The following is a 19,562-nucleotide window of genomic DNA, read 5'->3' as shown; positions in this document are numbered from 1 at the left end:
GTAAAGAAATCAAAGACGGAAAAAGGGTGGGCATTTGAAGGATATTACAAACAACATGCAACATTCGAATGATGAGACAATTTAACATCATTGCTTGAAAGATTGGACAATTATGAAATAAGAATAATTGCAGGTGTAGTAAAGATTACATAGGTGACAAGAGTGACATGACTGAGATGGTGTGGACACGTTTTGAAGATGGGTGGTGAGGAGGGAGTGAGGAAAGCTAGAGAAGAGGAACCTTTCAGCAGGGTGAAGGCAAGATCGAGAGGGAAGCAGAATTAGATGGAGAGATATGATGATGATACGGAGAAAGGTTTGGTGGAAAAGGATGCCTTTACTTTACTTACTTTGATGGCTGCTTTTCCGGTCCAATACAGCAGGAGAACCCCACTCTCTACAGGACCTTGTTCGTTCCGAGTATTTATCGTTTCAGATCACGTATTGTTCGTGTATTGTTAAATCGCCACTGTTATAAGATTTTTTAAATAAGAAAGTGTTCAGTTTCCTCTTGAAAGTCTTCATGTCTTCAATCATTCGAATGTTTCGTGGGAGCTTATTATATTGCCTTTGACAGGAGAGAGCGCATCAGGCATCTACCCTTTAAAGTAAGGATAATGATAAGAAAGAAGACACTTAAAAAAAAAAAGCAATATAATTGTGAATGTTTACTTTTACAGCTATCTATAAAGAGATGTAGATTGGCCCATTGACTCAATAATGTAACCAAATTAGAAAAACCAACATACTTCAACTGTGCAACATGGAAGAGAATGAGTTTAAAATTACTCAAAATCTATCTCCCTTAAATGCTCAAATACTGTTTGGGCCATCTATCACCATAATAGATACATGATAAAATTGATACTAACAACACAAATAATAATCATTATCATCATCATCATATTTGGCCAGAGACCGTGACTACAACAGTAAACATTCCTGTTATTTGATTATTTTAAGTTTGGCAAGTGTAGTGGGTGAAGTACTTCAGATGTATGTTCTTTGAACCTAGGATGGTGATGAGTCTATTTAAAGAAAAAAAAAGTAACTTAACAGGTTATAATGCAAAGATTAGAAAAAAAGAAAGAAAAAGTAATTGGCGGACTTTCACAATGGTTGAAGAATGTACGATAATCTACATAAACAACCTGTCAAAAGGCATGGTTTCAGTTTCCCCAGAAATATATTTGACTGCATCTTCTTGTATATTACTTGTCTTTAATGTAATTAATTACGTTTTTGTGTTTTTTATATTCAGAACAGAGTGGTTACAACCCAATTAGGATTGATAAGTATTTGAAAGTACGAGAGTTTTCTCTAGAATCTTTAGAATGACGCAAAGCCTTCTGGGAAATCATACCGTCAACATGTCGGACGTCGAATGGGGTAATGGGATCCACATGTTCATAGTATATTTGCCATTTTAAACGTTAATATTGGTGTTGTGACTATTTAACACAGGGAAATAACTTGAATTCATTTGTTTGTTTCGGCAGATGTGGATGATTTCGAGCCGCCTCCAAATAAGGCTCCAGTAGCTGCATCAACAGACAAATGGGAGGGAGAAGATGAGGAAGAAGAAATTAAGGTAGGTCTGATTATGTTGATTAAATTTAAATGTATATGTTGTCTTGTTTCTTTTTATACATCGGGAAAATATTTTCTGTTGACGAATTACATTTTTAGGCTACCTCGTGGAATTTTTTTTTGCCTTCGTCCATATTTTCCTTTCCATTTCCTTGGGTACGTTAGGGACAATTGACTTGCTGGGTGTTCTTTGTTAGTTTAGCCCAACTTGCGATACTATATAATTAAAAGATAAAATCTTGCGATATAATGAGATAAAGTAAATCCTATTATTCCATGATTTATATTCCCACTCATGAACCGTCTGTTTCTAATTTTACATGCCACGAATTGTCAATTTCTAGCCATTACTGTTGCTGCAAACTACTAGTTCTTATCTTATTAACTGTAGCCTTATCTTTAGCCGATTTAGGTATTAAAGGCTCCACAGAGAAGCCCAATTTTGTGGAAGAGTACCATTTATATGTACCAGATGGTGTCTAAACTGCAGAAGTTTGGGCCATATGCTGTATATCAAACTCTCAGCTGTTTTGCAGAATTTGGTGATTAGGTATATATTAACCCGCGAGTATCCCATAAAGAGTATTAAGTTTGCGCTAGGTCAGTTTAATATGTGGACCCTTTGTATATCGGCGTCCAGTTCCCCCAGCGACCATAAAATGTGGATACCAACCAAAGTAAACTCCCGCGGCCCCGCCCCCAACCTAACGTACGAGCCATATCCTTACCTAACGTGGGGCTAACGCCCCCCTGCAACCCCCTTACAATGCTGTATTCCTAGTAAGCCGTCATCATGCATACAGGTGCCCGCTATCATACATACACCCCTAGGAGATTTAGGGAGTAGGGGGATAGTGGCTTTTCATTGTTTACTAGCTCAGGGAATAGATAGAATTTAGTTAATGGCGAGCGTTTTAAAGGAATCTCCGAGAAAGGGATAAATCTTATCCAATTGGAAGTATACTGTAGTGTGACTTGCTTAATGGGGGTGAGGGGTGGTTGGCCAATTAGATTCCGAATTAATTGCGAAAGACTAGAGTGACAACGTTGTCGTCATCAGCACCATGCAGGCAAATAAGACTTGTAGCTTGATGCTCTGCCTACAACTCACTTTGTGTAACTTATATTGCAAATGAAGTTTCTTCATAGTATAATGCTGAATGGTCTTTGATGCCCAAGGACTGGAGCTGATGCCTAAATTTTATATTCAATCAAAGTACTGTACTAGAACCTGGCTGCCATTAGCAGTTGTTGTTTGTTTTTCATGCCAAAAAACTGTAGTTCACCAGAGAAACGGCAATATAGCTTAAACTTAGGTGCACCACCTAACCTAACATAAATCATGTGTTCTTGCATAACAAGGGGAGGGTTACCGACACCCCTCCGTGCCGTGTCCTTATCTTAACCTCATTATTTGGAAGTTTGAATCTGAGGTAAGCTACTTGAAGTCTGGAAGTTACCTATTGCAGTCTGATCATCTCTATTGCGGTAGAGAAAGTGATTGATGAACAGTGTTATTTTACGTCTCAAAATTTAACGTTATAAAAAAAAGCCTTTGTTTTTAGATTCTGATAAAAAGGCCTTGGTTGTCAAAAACAATGGTCCAATTTCTTGGTATTGAAATTCAAAATTTCTTGTGGCGCCTCCAATTGTGATGTTTTCCCCTACTGGTAAATTAATTACCACATTTTGGACACTTAACAAATGTATAAGTACACAGCTATTTATCAAGAACTACATTCTTACTTGTTACTTGTTTTGGGTTTAAATCCAACCCTCCACAGAAGTCGAGTGAACTTCTCGGGCGGGTCCATATTAATCATCTAACGAAACATTTTCATTATAACTTATACAATTCTTTGATTGTAGCATCTTCCAAATCATATGATCTTGTGAAAAGTAATGTCTTTAGTTTCTTCTTAAATTCAATTGCTCCCTTTAGGTCCTTCATTTCAGTTGGCAGTTTATTATAATGTCTAGGCGCACAGTAGCTAAAAGGTAATAGGTATGTTTGCAACCAGGACACAAACACCCTACCAAAACAAAAGGATGAAAGAACTACTGTATAACATAGAATATAGAGTTGGTGCCACAATGGTAGGTGATGGCCAAAAAGAGAAAGTTGTGCTAAGGAAGATGGCACTAATTGGCCACTTGAATAATAAATGCAATACCAGTCTAATTATATTGAGAAAAAAATGGAAATTGAAGAATTTTAAAGAGAAAATGTTTATTAAAATTTGTAATGTTTTTTGAAATGTGGTCGACCACAACTACAATACTGACGCTGTTATACTTTCATTTAGTAAACAGGATTGGAACTAGGAAACCTAAACTTTGTTCACAGACATTTCTGAACACTATAGTAAATGGGTAGTTTGTCGAATATCAGTTGTATAGAGGTGTTAGGCCGCTTGGTAGACCTGCTGGTATAGTTTTGTTAGGTGGGCCATTTTAGGTTACGCCATAATCTATGATTTAGTAAAATGTGATTGAATTTTTGTTGTATATTTGAGCTGATCTGTGTCTACTGATTTAAAAATGCTTCTTGCAAAGGTGTTTAGAGGAAGATCAAGTATAGCATGGTAAGAAAGGTTGTCTGCTTATATACCACCTGGGTCTCTAGACTATTGAATTTTGATTGGACCAAAAAATTGCCTACGATTAGACATAGGTTAGCTAGAAGGCTATTGGTTCAATTAAAATGTTCAGGACCTAGAGATAGACAAGTCATCCACTCTGCTATAGAAGAACGTCTGGTCAGAGCAGTCTGTGGTATTGGAAAGATCTTGGTAAGACTACGGAACACTTGAATATCTTTGGGAAATTTTTCAAAATGTGAATAGACTAGGTCAAACATTTTATGACTAGAGAAATCTAATTCTATCTTCATTTCTGTAAAGGGTGAAGGTTTTTGGGGCGTGTCCACTCATTAAGAAACGGTTTCAATAAATCTCCAAGTTAAGAACATTTGAAATATCATTACTTTGAGCCAAGCTACAATCCTTGCTTGTGTATTCTCCCAGCAAGACAGATTGCCTTGTGTTTACTCTTTACGATTGTCATTTTCCCATGGGATCGGCCATGCGCCGCTGCAGTTGCAAAGCTTACAATTATGAACTCTACGGTTGTCTATTGCCTTTGGGAACAATGCAATCGTCTACCACTATTGGAACTCTACGATCGTCTACCACGATTCGGAATTCTACGTTCCTGTACAGTAATCGAGAACCATACAATCGCTTACTGAGGTCAGGAGCCTATGATCGTGTACAGCCACCAGGAATCTTATGATTGGTTGCAGAGATTTGGAACAAAGGTAAGTGTTCACACTCATGTCTCAATGGTTCATCTCTTTTGAGCTTCCAGCTGTTCCTTAACAGCACTCCTACCGTAGAAGAGGAGGAAGGAAATAATCACCAAAGCACGACAGGACGACCAGTTGGTCATAGTCGTTAAAGGCTAAGACTATTCGCTCTGCATTATTTTGCAGAGGGAGCAAGTGTGTACCTAAACCCCCAACTCCCAGGAAGGATTTTTGTTGTGGAGCACGGGATCTTGTATTTCTATTACTGTCACTTGAGACCAAGCAATAAAATGCTTCTTGGGATGTTGGCAGAAACCCTCATCCCTTCCCTGGTCCCAAAACACTTCAAACACTATTTGTTCCAACACGGAGTACTTACCTCGAACTACTTTCTTAGGAGTATCTGGGATCTCCTCCCAACCGACCAGAATTCTGTGTAGTTTACCCTACTCCCGTTTTCTATGCGGGGTAACCTTTGGCGGAGTGATACGCGCCATGAGGCGACCCGGGGTCAGAGAGCATGCTTGCTCAGGTCTCGAGCTCCAGTAAGTTTTCTGGTCGCGTGAACATCTCGACGCGCTCTCTTTACCCAGTGCGACCTTTTGTGTCTCACGAGGTCCCCACGTGGTCCCAGTGTGTTCATTCCATACCCTTTCCTACCTTTCCCTCTGTGTTCCTGTGTCTCGCGGTGCCTTACTAGTGCGTTATTGAGCATCCCCGTCGTTGTCCCGAACCTATGGCTGGTAAATCGTGTGGCGCTTTCCTTTCTAAGCCTGAAGTAGACCCGCACTCTTTGTCTTCATGTAGGGGCAGTGTATGTTCTCCTACAGCCACGTGTCCGGAGTGCGAGTCCTGGAACGAGGTGCAGTGGGTGCGCTACAGCACCAAGAAGAAGAAGGCGTCCAAGAGGTCGCCTAAGAAGCCGACCGCCTCCTCGCCGCTTGCTTCTCCCGATGCCTCGTCAGATAGGGCTTCTCAGCCGCCTTCCCCTTCCCAGAGTAGGGAACGAGGTAAGTCCGTTGCGGGGAAGAGGTCCATTGCTCTTCCCCAGGAGTCTGAGATAACTGCTAGTGGGGATGTTTTGTCGGTCCAGGCAAGTGGGGGCCCTGAGGGAGGGACGGGAGTGTGTTTGGAGGACGGAGTCCTGGTTCCAGCAGGTCCCGTCTCTTCCGACAATCCTATGTGGGGAAAGGCTGCTGCAGCCTCTTCCCCCGCTTCATGGGCCTGTATTTCAGGTACGTCTGCAGCCGGGGGGAGACGCCTAGGAGGAGGACTCACTGTTGTCGGATCCCCTTGCGTGGGTGCCGCCGAGGACGCCCTTCAGGTCGCCCATGAGACTGGAGGAAGAGTTCGAGGCGTGGTTCCCCAGCAAGAAGTTGCCTTGCTCTCCCCCAGCGCCGTCAGCAATGCTCCCTCCCGTCTTCCTGGAACCTTTGTCACTAACGGACCGGCACGAGGAACCACCAGTGACGCGGGACGACTCGGAACCTTCGGTGCGGTCCTACAGATCTTCGTGCTCCTCTTTGGAGTCATACTCGTTCGCCCCGGAGGATGGAGCTGCGAGGGACCAGGAGAGGAGACGAGAGAGGTCCCGTTCCAGATCTCGCCACGTCAGGAGGCACGCTAGATCCCCCTGAAGGAAGTACAGAAGAAGCTGCTCCCCTAGGGAGGAATGGGTGCGTGTCCCCATCCCACGCAGCCACCTCCTGGGAGCTTCAGTAGTTCCGGGTACCTCTGGCTGGTTCCCAAGGGCGCGTTCTCCCTCCACGAAGTACATCCCCTACAGCAGGTCCGAGCGTCGGAGGGAATCCTCACTTCAGGCTCCGGTAGACAGGCATAAGTCCGCGAAGGTTCCGACTCCATCCGCCCAGCGGAGAGAGTCGCCCCTTCGGCCTGGCAGCCGTGTCCCAGCCTCCAAGACTTCGACAAGCCGGCCGGAACGTGAAAGACAACCAGCAGCCACGAGGAAGCCCGCAGCAGCTTGGTCCTCCGTGGGGAGAGACAGGTCCAGGACGGAGGCCTCCGTCCCAGCGGCGATGCCCGTCCTCCTTCCAGAACCGCCTAAGTTATAGCACGACAAAAAGATGCCTCCTCCCCAAGCGGTACCCCCTGTCGTGGGTGCTCCTTCTCAGGCAGAGGAATATCCGACGGAAGGCCTAGGAGATGGCGCAGAAGGCTCCGCGGACGAGGCGTCCGCGTACAGAAAAGCACTAGCCCTCATCAGACGCCACCACAGGCTAGACGAACCAAAGCCCGCGATGGATGAAGACTGGCTCTCGGGTCTCAGCAGGTTGGTGGATACCCCTGTGCAGCAGAGGCCCTCCCTGGCTAGAGACGTTAGGCTGGGCATGGAATATATCAACAAGATAGTGGCCAGCCATGCGGTCGCCCCCAAGAGTCGGAGCGCCTCCAAGCTCCTCCAGGGTCTCAAGACCCAGAAGCAGTTTTAACTCCCTGAAGGGCGCCGTGCGGGTCCCTGTACGGTGGAACCTGCAATCGCCATCCTAAGTCAGGGGGCCTCAGAAGAGAGAGCGTCCGCCGTCCCAGTTTGATTCTCCCCGTCGGAGACCTCCATGATGGAGGATTTGGCCCTGGACTTAAGTTTACGTCTCGTCGTGGCTAGATTGTTGGGCCTGCACCCTGGTGGGCTTTCAAGCCTCGCACGACCTCTTGGTTCCCGAGAACCAGACCTTGCTGAAGGAACTGATTAGCTCAGGGGGTAAGGCCCTCAAGTTCCTGTCCTACCTGTCCCCTCTCACAGGCGGCCAACTGGGTACTTCGGAAGAGGGATACAGTTCTCAGCAAACTAATCAGGAGGCTTCCAGACAGGGAAGCGAGAGCCCTGAGAAACTTACCCCTTTGGGGTGAGTCGGTGTTCCCTCTGAAGGCGGTGGAAGAGACGGTGGAGAGGGTCAGGAAACTGAAGGATGCGGGAGAGCCCAGACCCCTCCAACAAGAAGACCTGCCCATAGGAGACCATCTTCAGACGTCTCTCACCCTTCCCGCGCCTCACCTAGCCAACCCAGAAGGGACGCCCCGGCTACGACCTGGCTCCAGTCTTCGTAGCTCCCCCGTAGAGGAGCTTCGACTCCGCAGTCAGCCTTCAGACCGTCCTACTCGGGCTCCAGGAGAGGGCGTTCAGGCCGCGCCTCTCAAAGGATGTAGGAAGGGAGGCCCCCAACTCCTGCCGACGCCTCAGGTGGGGGGATGCCTCAAACAATCTTGACAAGCATGGCGGGACCACGGAGCGGATCCGTGGACTGTAGCAGTACTAAAGGAGGGGTACAGGTTACCCTACCTAGCGGACCCCCCACCTCTGATCCCAGATCAACAGGCGGAGTGGTTGGCACTCAAGGACCCATTGAGAGTAGCAGCGTTAGGAAGAAGTCTCGGCAATGTGGGTGGAAGGGGCAGTAGAACCAGTCAAGAACCCGGGTCTAGGGTTCTACAGCAGGCTCTTCCTGGTGGAGAAAGCGACAGGGGGCTGGAGACCGGTCATAGACCGCTCAGCCCTCAACAAATTCGTGTGCAAGACCGACTTCAAGATGGACACTCCGAAGTCAGTCCTAGCGGCCTTAAGGGAGGAGGACTTCATGATGTCCATGGACCTCAAAGACGCCTACTTCCAGGTCCCTGTCCATCCCTCCAGCAGAAAGTACCTAAGGGTAAAATGGGGTACCCAAACGTTGCAGTTCAAGACCCTCTGCTTCGGACTGTCGACAGCCCCTCAGGTCTTTACGAGGGTCTTCGCAACAGTTTCAGCCTGGGCACACGTACAGGGCATCCGCCTGATTCGGTACCTAGATGACTGGTTGTTGATTTCAGCCTCAGAGGAAGTACTGAGGGAGCAAGGCGCGAAGCTCCTGCAGTTCTGCAATGTCTTGGGTATCATCATCAACCTGGAGAAGTCCCAACTGATACCCTCCACCAGGATGACCTACCTAGGGATGGTCCTAGACTCCCGGTTGGCGAGAGCCTTCCCCTCCGCGGAGAGACTTGACATCCTAGAACAGATACTCCAGTCCTTCCTGTCGGGCCAGCCCAGGAGAGCCAAGGACTGGCAAAGAATGATAGGCCACCTCGTGTCGTTGGAGAAGTTAGTCCCCCAGGGGAGGCTCAAACTCTGGGGAGTGCAGTGGAACCTGAAGGAGCTCTGGAACCAGGGCGACTCCCCGCACAAGATAGTCCCAGTGTCCCCGGAGACGAAGGAAGTCCTGGAGTGGTGGCACGTTAGAGCGAACACCCTCAAGGGAATGCCCTTCGCAGCCGACCCTCCGGAGATGTTCTTGTTCACGGACGCAGCCAAGGAGGGTTGGGGTGCCCATCTTCTCGACAAAACCGCACAAAGGGCGTGCCTAGAGTTAGTCCATCTACTCCGGGGAAACGCTGTGGCTCTGATGTGCGACAACGCCATGGTGGTGGCCTACGTGAAAAAGCAAGGAGGACTGAAGTCGAAGGAACTGTGCAGTCTCACAATGGAGTTCCTAGAATGGGCCGAAGTGGAGCAAATCAAAATTTCAGCCAGGTTCATTCCGGGAAGAGGAACATCCTGGCCGACGGCCTCAGCAGGATGGGTCAAGTGGTAGGGTCCGAGTGGTCCCTACACCCAGAAGTGGCCAAGACCCTCATTATGAAGTGGGGCTCGCCTGTGATAGACCTCTTCACCACGAGGCTGAACGCACAGCTCCCGTGTTTTGTTCTCCTGTGCCAGATCCAGCAGCAGCGTTCGAGGACGCCTTCCAACACCCTTGGGACAATCTCGACTTTTACGCCTTCCCTCCCTTCGGGATGCTCAGACAGGTCCTCAACAGGGTGAGACGGGCGGACAACCTTTGGATGACTTTGGTAGCGCCCTGGTGGCCGGAGAGAGAGTGGTTCACGGATCTGAAGGAACTGGCACGCCTTCCACCTTGGCCACTTCCGGACAGACCAGACCTTCTCCGGCAGCCTCACTTCCAAAAGTTCCACGAAAACCCTCGGTCCCTCCGCCTTCACGCGTGGAGGTTATCGAGCGTCTCCTGAGGAAGGAAGGATATTCGTCGAGGACGGCATCGAGGATGTCAGGGTACCTGAGACGTTCGTCAATCGCGGTATACCAGGCGAAGTGGGCTACCTTTACTAAGTGGTGCTCCTCGAAGAACATCAGGTCGTTAGGGGCCTCCATTCACGAGATAGCAGACTTCCTGGGCTATCTCAGAGACGAAGTGGGTACGTCCATCCCAGCCATTAAAGGAGTCCGGGCGGCGCTGGGCCAAGTCTTCCTCCTGAAGGGCATCGACCCAGATGCCTCCAGACATATCTCGATGCTCATCAAGAGCTTCGAGCAGTCATGTTCCCCCAGGCTGCTAAAGTGCCCCAGTGGGATGTGGCTAGGGTACTGAAGATGCTTTCGGAACCTCCCTTCGAGCCCCTCAAAGATATCTTAGACAAGGAGCTCACCCTCAAGACACTTTCTGTTAGCTCTGGCATCAGCAAAAAGAGTAGGTGAGATTCATGGTCTGTCTTACGAGGTCTCACACTCGAAGGGCTGGCGAGAAGCTACCTTCAGATTCTTACCCTCCTTCGTAGCCAAGACTCGGAATCCAGCTGTTTGGGACCCCAAGTTTGAAGGGTTCTGAGTGCCAGCTATCCCGCGTTCGGACAACCCGAGGGACTTACTTCTGTGTCTAGTCAGGGCAGTACGGAAGTACTGTACCTAGAGAGGACGACCAAATTTCGCCCCAAAACCAAGAGTCTGTTCGTCTCCTCGGGACTGGTGAATAGGCCGGTCTCCAAAAATACGATCTCCTTCTGGCTACGACAGGTGATCATGAGAGCCTACAGTAGTGCAGGGATCCCTCTTCCAGGAAGGCCTAGACCCCACGACATTAGAGGACTGAGTACTTAGTTGGCCTTTGAGAGGAACATGGCAGTGGGCCAAATCCTGAGGGTAGGTACATGGTCTAGACAGTCTACCTTTTACGGCTCACTACTTGAAGGATTGTTCAAGGAGATCCTTGGACGGGTTCTCTCGTTCCCGTCATTTCCGAGCTCCAAAAGATTTAAAGGTGTAGCCCCGGGGAAGCGGCGGGCGGTAAGTCCAAGAAACAGGTTCCTTCCTTACCCCTCTTTTCCCCTATCACCTTCACCTTCATGATCCTTAAATCTTTTAACTGCCATGGGATACACTGTCAGTAGAAGAATGCGTCGCCAAGATTTTTGCAGAGGTTAGTTACTTAGACATTAAGATAGTTTTTTGCGTAGTTTTCCCTTTTTTCTCGTGTTTCCTTTGGGGTCAACAGAACCTAGCCTCCTATCTAGGTTCCTTTTCTCTCCTCATCACAGTCTCTAGGTCCGGAAGGCCACTCCCACCTCCTAAAGTATAAGTCTCCTAAGAAAGTAGTTCGAGGTAAGTACTCCGTGTTGGAACAAATCACAAATTTTAAGTAATTTGTATTTTTCCTAACAGTACTTACCTCGAACTACTTTCGGGTTATGGCCTGCCCAGCCTGCCCCGAGTGCCTTACAGGACTTCGTAAAAACCTATCTGTCCAAAACTTATTGGAGCTCGAGACCTGAGCAAGCATGCTGTCTGACCCTGGGTCGCCTCATGGCGCGTATCACTCCGCCAGAGGTTACCCCGCATACAAAACAGGAGTAGGGTAAACTACACAAAATTCTGGTCGGTTGGGAGGAGATCGCAGATACTCCTAAGAAAGTAGCTCGAGGTAAGTACTGTTAGGAAAAATACAAATTACTTAAAATTTGTGATTTTGTGGTTTTAGATCTTCCCACACTCAGAGATCGATCAATGACTTGACTTTACCCAGAAGCCAAAATCTTCCATTTCAGTGACATACTCAAAGTCGGAACAGGAAGTTTAACAATTCTTATGTCGTACAAGCAGTGAGATGCCACATCATGCGTGCACAGTTGTCAGTAAGGATCCTTGCCAACCAACCAAGGTCTCATGTATTTTCTCCATGAGAAAGCATCTGAGATGACTACCCTTACGACTATATACTTAGTATGGCAGTTCCTACATCCACAGAGCAATGAAATGCCTTACACTATACGATTTATAACATCTTAGCTTCTGGGGTTTTTGCAGATACCCACCCTCATTGATTGAACCAGAAGAATCCACACTAATGCTAGGGACATGGAAGCATTGCGTTTTACTACAACTCGGGGTTTGTCAAAGCCAAAGTATGAAGGAGGACACAGATTTTATCTCGCCAAACACGATGAACAATGCCTTCTTGATGCACCAAAGGCCATTGAAACCCAGAGAAGAGGAATACAATCGAGATACGTCCCCTACGGAATTCATTGGTACAAAAGTTGCCTCCTGGTTCCCCTAGGGACCAACATCAAGGCTATGGGGGAAAAGGTGCAAACAGGTCTCCTCTTCCAGTGATCCGTTACCGCTAAGAGCCAGACCCTTCGAGAATAAATATTCCAAGATCCCCATCACACCTTTAGCAAGTGCTGAGAAAGAATTCGGCGACCTTCATGTCCAATCGGCTACTCCAGGCTTTTCTTCCCCAGGAAAAGCTCAGATAGAGCTAATTCCATTCACCTACAATCAGGCATAACAGCTTCTATGAGTGAGTACATGTTGTTCAACATTGGGAGCGACACGGTTGAGACCCGCTTTGTCTTAGAGGAGAATAGCTATCAATTCAAACCCTGATGCTTCGGACTGGTGACCACTCCCCAAGTGTTAAAGGTAGTGTTTTGAGCACATTCAATTGGCACTAATCTACCAATGGGTCTCGGTAATTGCCCTGTTCTATCCTCCTACAAGGAATCACTTCAGTATCGAGAGACTGCCTCTTGTCTCGATATGTAGATTAAGATATTTTGAATAAGGATTTTAAAGACTCCTAGATAGGGGGTGGAATATCTGGGACTACCTTAACATGGCAGCCACTTGGGCCTCCCGACAAACAGTCATAGTAACAGTAAACATAATTACCTCCGCCAACGAAGTTGCGAGGAGGTTATGTTTTTCCCCCTGTTTTTCTGTTTGTGAACAGCTTCCTGGCCACAATTTTGCTCAAAGTAGTGAAACTCAGGGATTTATAATGTTGAGATGTGGAAGTGTTTCAATTTTGAAAGTCTAGGTCAGAAACAAAAGGTCAACCAAATTAACTCTAACCTTAACCCCAAGTTTGCAAATGGTTGTCACACAGACTTCAAATACACCTATGGTCTGAAGTGATCATGGGAAAGGCAACCTGGTTGCGAGAAATAAGCTGCACTCTCACCATGCTTTTCTACTTGTTCCTACATTGCGTTTCGGATTGACAACACCTTTAGAGACCACCTACTGTTGACCAGAAGGCTAGTTTCACTTGGCCGCCTCCCCAGTGATAGCCCCTAGTTTACTATCTGAGCTCTCCCATCGTAGAGTTGGGTGACAAGGAATATGGTTTGATGTACCATAGTATAGTAGTTGCATGACTAACTCTATCATGAGTTCTTCTCTCCTCTGAGAACCTACCATCCACAGATGAAGAGAAGTAGCGAGGCACTCGCCTGAATTTCCTCCCGTCTAGAAGGTGTGATCGCCAGAATGATTGCACCTTTTCCTCAACATATTGGGAATGCCTGTACCACTACTACTTTGCTAGTTTGCCAAAGGATTTGGAAAAGCACTAACCAGTAATAATGACTGATAATACTTCTATCTGTTCCCCCCAAATTACCAGGGGCCCTATTCACAGACCCTTTCTAACATATGCACTATTGTGAGTAGAAAATGCGAGGAAGCTGCACAAGGTTCTTTCAGGCTAAAACACTGTTCGAGCAAATGTTCAATTGACAGATTCCCGTCGTAGGATTCTAAGCTATCCTTACATCATTGTGTGGCAGAATGCCAAATTTCTCACCATCACTCGTCCTGTTTGCCATAATTAGAATAACAAGCTCAGCATTCTCCCAGTCGAAGACTGTTGGCGAAATTCAAAGACGCCTTTCAGCATCGCCGTGTATCCTTTGCCCCCTCGTTCCGTTTCTCTGATTACTCAACACTTGGTATAAGACATTGAGATTCAGAAAGGTCCTGGTGGCTACCCGTCAGTAGCTCCGACACCTTATGAATATCAACAGTCAAAGAAGCATACTCCTATTAAAGAACTTATGTTTATATAGTTAGGAAAAATACAAATTACTTGTAAAATTCATGATTTTATATTACTAAGAACCAAGATGGGAAAAAAGTGACGATGGAGCTTCCTAACTCCTCCTGTAGCAGGGACAGACTTGCAAGCAGCCTTGGTGGCAAGCTGCTTGCGAGGAGCCTTCCCTCCAGTCAATTTACGGGCGGTCTGCTTGGTACGAGTCATTGTGTATTGTCGTACATGCGATCGAGAAGAATTGTTGCGACAGTGAGTCGGCTAAACAATTTTTATACAGTTCTAACAATGATTAGGCTAGACCTAGCACATAAAATGTAGTCATTCCCCAGAAGCTTGACCATAGACTACTAATGTTGCCTTGCCTTGTTGAGACCAGGCTAGAAGCCATTCCCTTTATCACAGCTAAGGTAGCTGATTGGTTTGGTAGACAGTACAGTATTCATATTGCGGTTCATTTATTTACATTTAAGTGTGTTCAGTTTATGATCTGATCTGTTCTGTGTAATGATAAAAAGGTTGAGGTCCCAATGTTTTTTTTTTTTTTTTTATTTCCGTGATTTGTAACACAGAATATAAAGAGTAAATCAATAAGCCAAAATGTATGGCACAATTGATACAAAACTATGGTTTGGATGCTTTAAATCCCATATATAATATGAAATTTCTGTTTGTTCCTGCACGAGTACAAACCATCGGGATTAGGCATGAACTAGGGATTAATAACAAACTTGAGAGAGACTTGGTTTAACAAATGCAATTGCGGGCAAAGTTTTAAGCCATACGATTAATTGTATGTTCTGCTGAAGTACCTCTTTATTTGCTAAGGTCTTGTGATTTTTGTTAACAACTTCAATGAAGAATATTGTTGTGCAAGAAACTTAGGCAATTTTAATTTGATCATTAAAAAAGAAGAAAAGTGATGTAACATGCATTGGAGGAATGACAGCCAGATTAAGTGGTAAGTGAGTGTAGTGAAAAGGATACATAACTTTGGTGAGCCTCAAAATAAAATGACACGAACTGTTATATACTAAAATTATGGCTCTGAAGACCAAATAATTCAAGAAAACTTTAGCCCTAATAAGTAAAATAGGCCTACTTGGTGAGAAAATATAAATTGGGAAGTCAAATTTATACAGATCAGAGTTTTGCAACACCTTAGGTGTGATTGTAACGACAATGGTGTGGTTTGCCTCGATTCCCTCTAACATACCGGGATACCTTTATTAAAAAAGGGCAGTTTCAATATGTTATGTCTACAATACGAGAAATTACTGTAAGTTATCTAATTTAATACCCTTTAATAAGCATTATTTAATACCCTTTAATAAGCATTATTTAATAAGGTATTGAAAATGCTAAATCACAGTAGGAATCGTGATGTGGAACTTGTTAATGATGTAGGTTCTAATAGCTCATCTAAAGAGACAAGAATGTTTGAAAGGAGCTACTTCCAGGTCTCTGGCACGTCAATAACTTAAAGTATAGTATTTACTTTTTTGTCTGCCCTTGTAACAATGAATTATTGTAATTATATAGATTAAAATTTTTTTATTTATAATTTTGCAAGTATTAAGGATGGTTTACAAAATAATATAAACAAAACAGTCTTGCTGTACCAAATGAATTTTCCCTTCTCCGTAGGATAATTGGGATGATGAAGAAGAAAAAGAGAAGGCCGCAAATGCGACAACTACAGCTCCCGCTAAAAGTAAAAAGAAGAAATTAGCAGATAAAATTGCTGAGAAAGAGGTAAGAGACTTGTTTCATGCACTTCATAGTAGTTTGATGATCTCATTTTTTCTTCAAGGGGTGTATTTACTTTTGTATGTTTTCAAATTCTGAAAATTTAGATAGTGATGGTTTATATATATATACACACACACACATATATATATATATATATATACATATACATACATGCACATATACTTACATATACATATATATATATATATATATATATATATATATATATATATATATATATATATATATATATATATATATATATTCACAGTCATGCTCAGTGGCATGACGTATAGTTTAACTACTCATTCTTTCCCCGTCCCTTGGGTAGCAGGTCAGAGGAAGTATTTGTACAATAGTTGGGAAAGGAGAATAGGGTGTGATGGTTTGAATATGTGTCTCTTTGTGCATATCTATATAAATATTTAGCCATAATTTTTTACGTTACACGTAAACTAGTGTTTATGAGGGTATATATATACATACATACATATACCAAGGCACTTCCCCCAATTTTGGGGGGTAGCCGACATCAAACAAATGAAACATAAAAGGGGACCTCTCATCTCTACGTTCCTCCCAGCTTGACAAGGGACTCAACCGAGTTTGGCTGGTACTGCTAGGGTGCCACAGCCCACCCTCTCCCGTTATTCACCACAGATGAAGCTTCACAACGGTGAATCCCCTACTGCTGCTACCTCCGCGGTCATCTAAGGCACCGGAGGAAGCAGCAGGGCCTACCGGAACTGCGTCACAATCGCCCACCTTTCATTCCTATTTCTAGCACACACTCTTGCCTCTCTCACATCTATCGCACTCCATCCATCCACCCAAACCTTGGCCTTCCTCTTGTACTTCTCCCATCAACTCTTCCATTCATCACCTTCTTTAGCAGACAGCCATTTTCCTTTCTCTCAACATGGCCAAACCACCTCAACACATTTCATATCCACTCTAGCTGCTAACTCATTTCTTACACCTGTTCTCACCCTCACCACTTCGTTCCTAACCCTATCTACTCGAGATACACCAGCCATACTCCTTAGACACTTCATCTCAAACACATTCAATTTCTGTCTCTCCATCACTTTTATTCCCCACAACTCCGATCCATACAACACAGTTGGTACAATCACTTTCTCATATAAAACCCTCTTTACATTCATGCCCAACCCTCTATTTTTTTACTACTCCCTTAACTGCCCCCAATACTTTGCATCCTTCATTCACTCTCTGACGTACATCTGCTTCCACTCCACCATTTGCTGCAACAACAGACCCCAAGTACTTAAACTGATCCACCTCCTCAAGTAACTCTCCATTCAACATGACATTCAACCTTGCACCACCTTCCCTTCTCGTACATCTCATAACCCCATAACCTTACTCTTACCCTCATTAACTCTCAACTTCCTTCTCTCACACACCCTTCCAAATTCTGTCACTAATCGGCCAAGCTTCTCTTCCGCATCTGCAACCAGTACAGTATCATCCGCAAACAACAACTGATTTACCTCCCATTCATGGTCATTCTCGTCTACCAATTTTAATCCTCGTCCAAGCACTCGAGCATTCACCTCTCTCACCACTCCATCAACATACAAGTTAAAACAACCACGGCGACATCGCACATCCCTGTCTCAGCCCCACTCTCACCGGACACCAATCGCTCACTTCATTTTCTATCCTAACACATGCTTTACTACTTTTGTAGAAACTTTTCACTGCTTGCAACAACCTTCCACCAACTCCATATAACCTCATCACATTCCACATTGCTTCCCTATCAACTCTCTCCTACGCTTTCTCCAGATTCATAAACGCAACATACAACTCCTTACCTTTTGCTAATTATTTCTCGCACATCTGCCTAACTGTAAAAATCTAATTCATAAAACCACTACCTCTTCTGAAACCACCCTGTACTTCTAGGATTGCATTCTCTTTTTCATCCTTAATCCTATAAATCAGTACTCTACCATACACTTTTCCAACTACACTCAACAAACTAATACCTCTTGAATTACAACACTCATGCACATCTCCCTTACCCTTATATAGTGGTACAATACATGCACAACCCAATCTACTGGTACCATTGACAACACAAAACACACATTAAACAATCTCCCCAACCATTCAAATACAGTCACACCCCCTTCCTTCAACATCTCAGCTCTCACACCATCCACACCAGATGCTTTTCCTACTCTCGTTTCATCTAGTGCTCTCCTCACTTCCTCTCATGTAATCTCTCTCTCATTCTCATCTCCCATTACCGGCACCTCAACACCTGGAACAGCAATTATATCTGCCTCCCTATTATCCTCGACATTCATTAAAGATTCAAAATATTCCGCCCACTTTTTCCTTGCCGCCTCTCCTTTTAACAACCTTCCATTTCCATCTTTCACTCTCTTCAATTCTTGAGTCAGCCATCCTTACTCTCTTCACTTCTTTCCAAAACTACTTCTTATTCTCTTCATATGAATGACCCAATCCCTGACCCCACCTCAGATCAGCTGCCCTCTTTGCCTCACTTACCTTGCGCTTTACTTCCACATTTTTCTCTATATTTTTCATACTTCTCTACACTATTACTCTGCAGCCATTCTTCAAAAGCCCTCTTTTTCTCTTGCACTTTTACCTTCACCCCTTCATTCCACCATTCACTGCCCTTCCTTATGCTGCCTCCAAGAACCTTCTTGCCACACACATCACTTGCAATCCCAACAAAATTTTCTTTTGCTAACTTCCACTCCACTAAATTACCAGTTTCTCTTGCTTTCACTTCGTCATATGCCATTTTCAACCTGTATATACTGTATATAAATTAATTATATACAGTATACATATATATATATATATATATATATATATATATATATATATATATATATATATATATATAAATATATATATATATATATATAAATATATATATATATATATATATATATATATATTTATATAAATAAACATCGAACTGCGCAACTACACGGTAAACCTGAAGTTTCTGTGGGTGATGCTTGTCGATGAAATCAACCACGTGTTGATGATATGCCAACATGTGTTTTATTTCCGCCGTACCTAAGATTTTGCCTACCTCCTCGGTCTCCTCCGACTCACTCAACTGCGCTTGGAACTCATCATGCTGCATGGCTTGCAGCTCCTCGAGTTCCTCGGTGGTGAGCTCTTCATGATGCTCATCGACGAGTTCGGTGATGTCATCTTCATCCACTTCCAGACCCATGGACTTGCCATGGGATACAATCTCTTCGACGTCTTCCTCGGCGGCAAGCACAGGTTCATTCTCAGGGCCAAAACCTTCGAAATCTCTGGGAGCAACAGCATCAGGCCAAAGCTTCTTCCAAGCTGAATTCAAGGTCCGACGAGTTACTCCCTCCCAAGCCTGATCTATGATCTTTAAGCAGTGCACGATATTAAAGTGGCTCCTCCAAAATTCACGCAAAGTTAAGTTGGTGCTTTTCGTGACATTAAACCACTGCTTAAATAAGTGCTTGGTGTACAGCTTCTTGAAATTAGAGATGACTTGCTGGTCCATGGGCTGGAGGATAGGGGTGGTATTCGGTGGAAGATACAACACTTTGATGAATTTGTATTCGTCGATGATATCATCTTCGAGTCCGGGCGGGTGAGCGGGTGCATTGTCCAACCAAAGCAAGCACTTCAAAGGCACATTCCTCTCATGAAGGTACTTCTTGACAGCAGGCCCGAAAACTACATTTACCCATTCCACAAAGATATGCCTAGTAACCCAAGCCTTAGAA

At 44.7% G+C, this 19,562-nt stretch overlaps 1 protein-coding gene across 2 annotated transcripts in view; it reads left to right on the top strand.

The window, feature by feature from the left end:
• The first annotated feature begins 1,264 nt into the window (after positions 1 to 1,264).
• Positions 1,265 to 19,562, top strand: part of eIF3j (eukaryotic translation initiation factor 3 subunit j) — a 53,272-nt gene continuing 34,974 nt past the window's right edge. The window contains exons 1-3 of one of the 2 annotated variants that reach the window (XM_068363371.1): positions 1,276 to 1,389; positions 1,500 to 1,591; positions 15,667 to 15,774. In XM_068363371.1, the coding sequence (XP_068219472.1) occupies positions 1,335 to 1,389; positions 1,500 to 1,591; positions 15,667 to 15,774 (255 nt within the window). In that variant the 5' untranslated portion in view covers positions 1,276 to 1,334. Of the gene's footprint in view, positions 1,390 to 1,499; positions 1,592 to 15,666; positions 15,775 to 19,562 lie in introns of both variants that reach the window. The other variant, XM_068363372.1, reaches the window with a different exon arrangement.

This window comes from Palaemon carinicauda, chromosome 40, assembly GCF_036898095.1.
Source record: "Palaemon carinicauda isolate YSFRI2023 chromosome 40, ASM3689809v2, whole genome shotgun sequence".
Lineage (NCBI taxonomy): Eukaryota > Metazoa > Arthropoda > Malacostraca > Decapoda > Palaemonidae > Palaemon > Palaemon carinicauda.
This window is presented reverse-complemented; position numbering and strand designations above follow the sequence as displayed.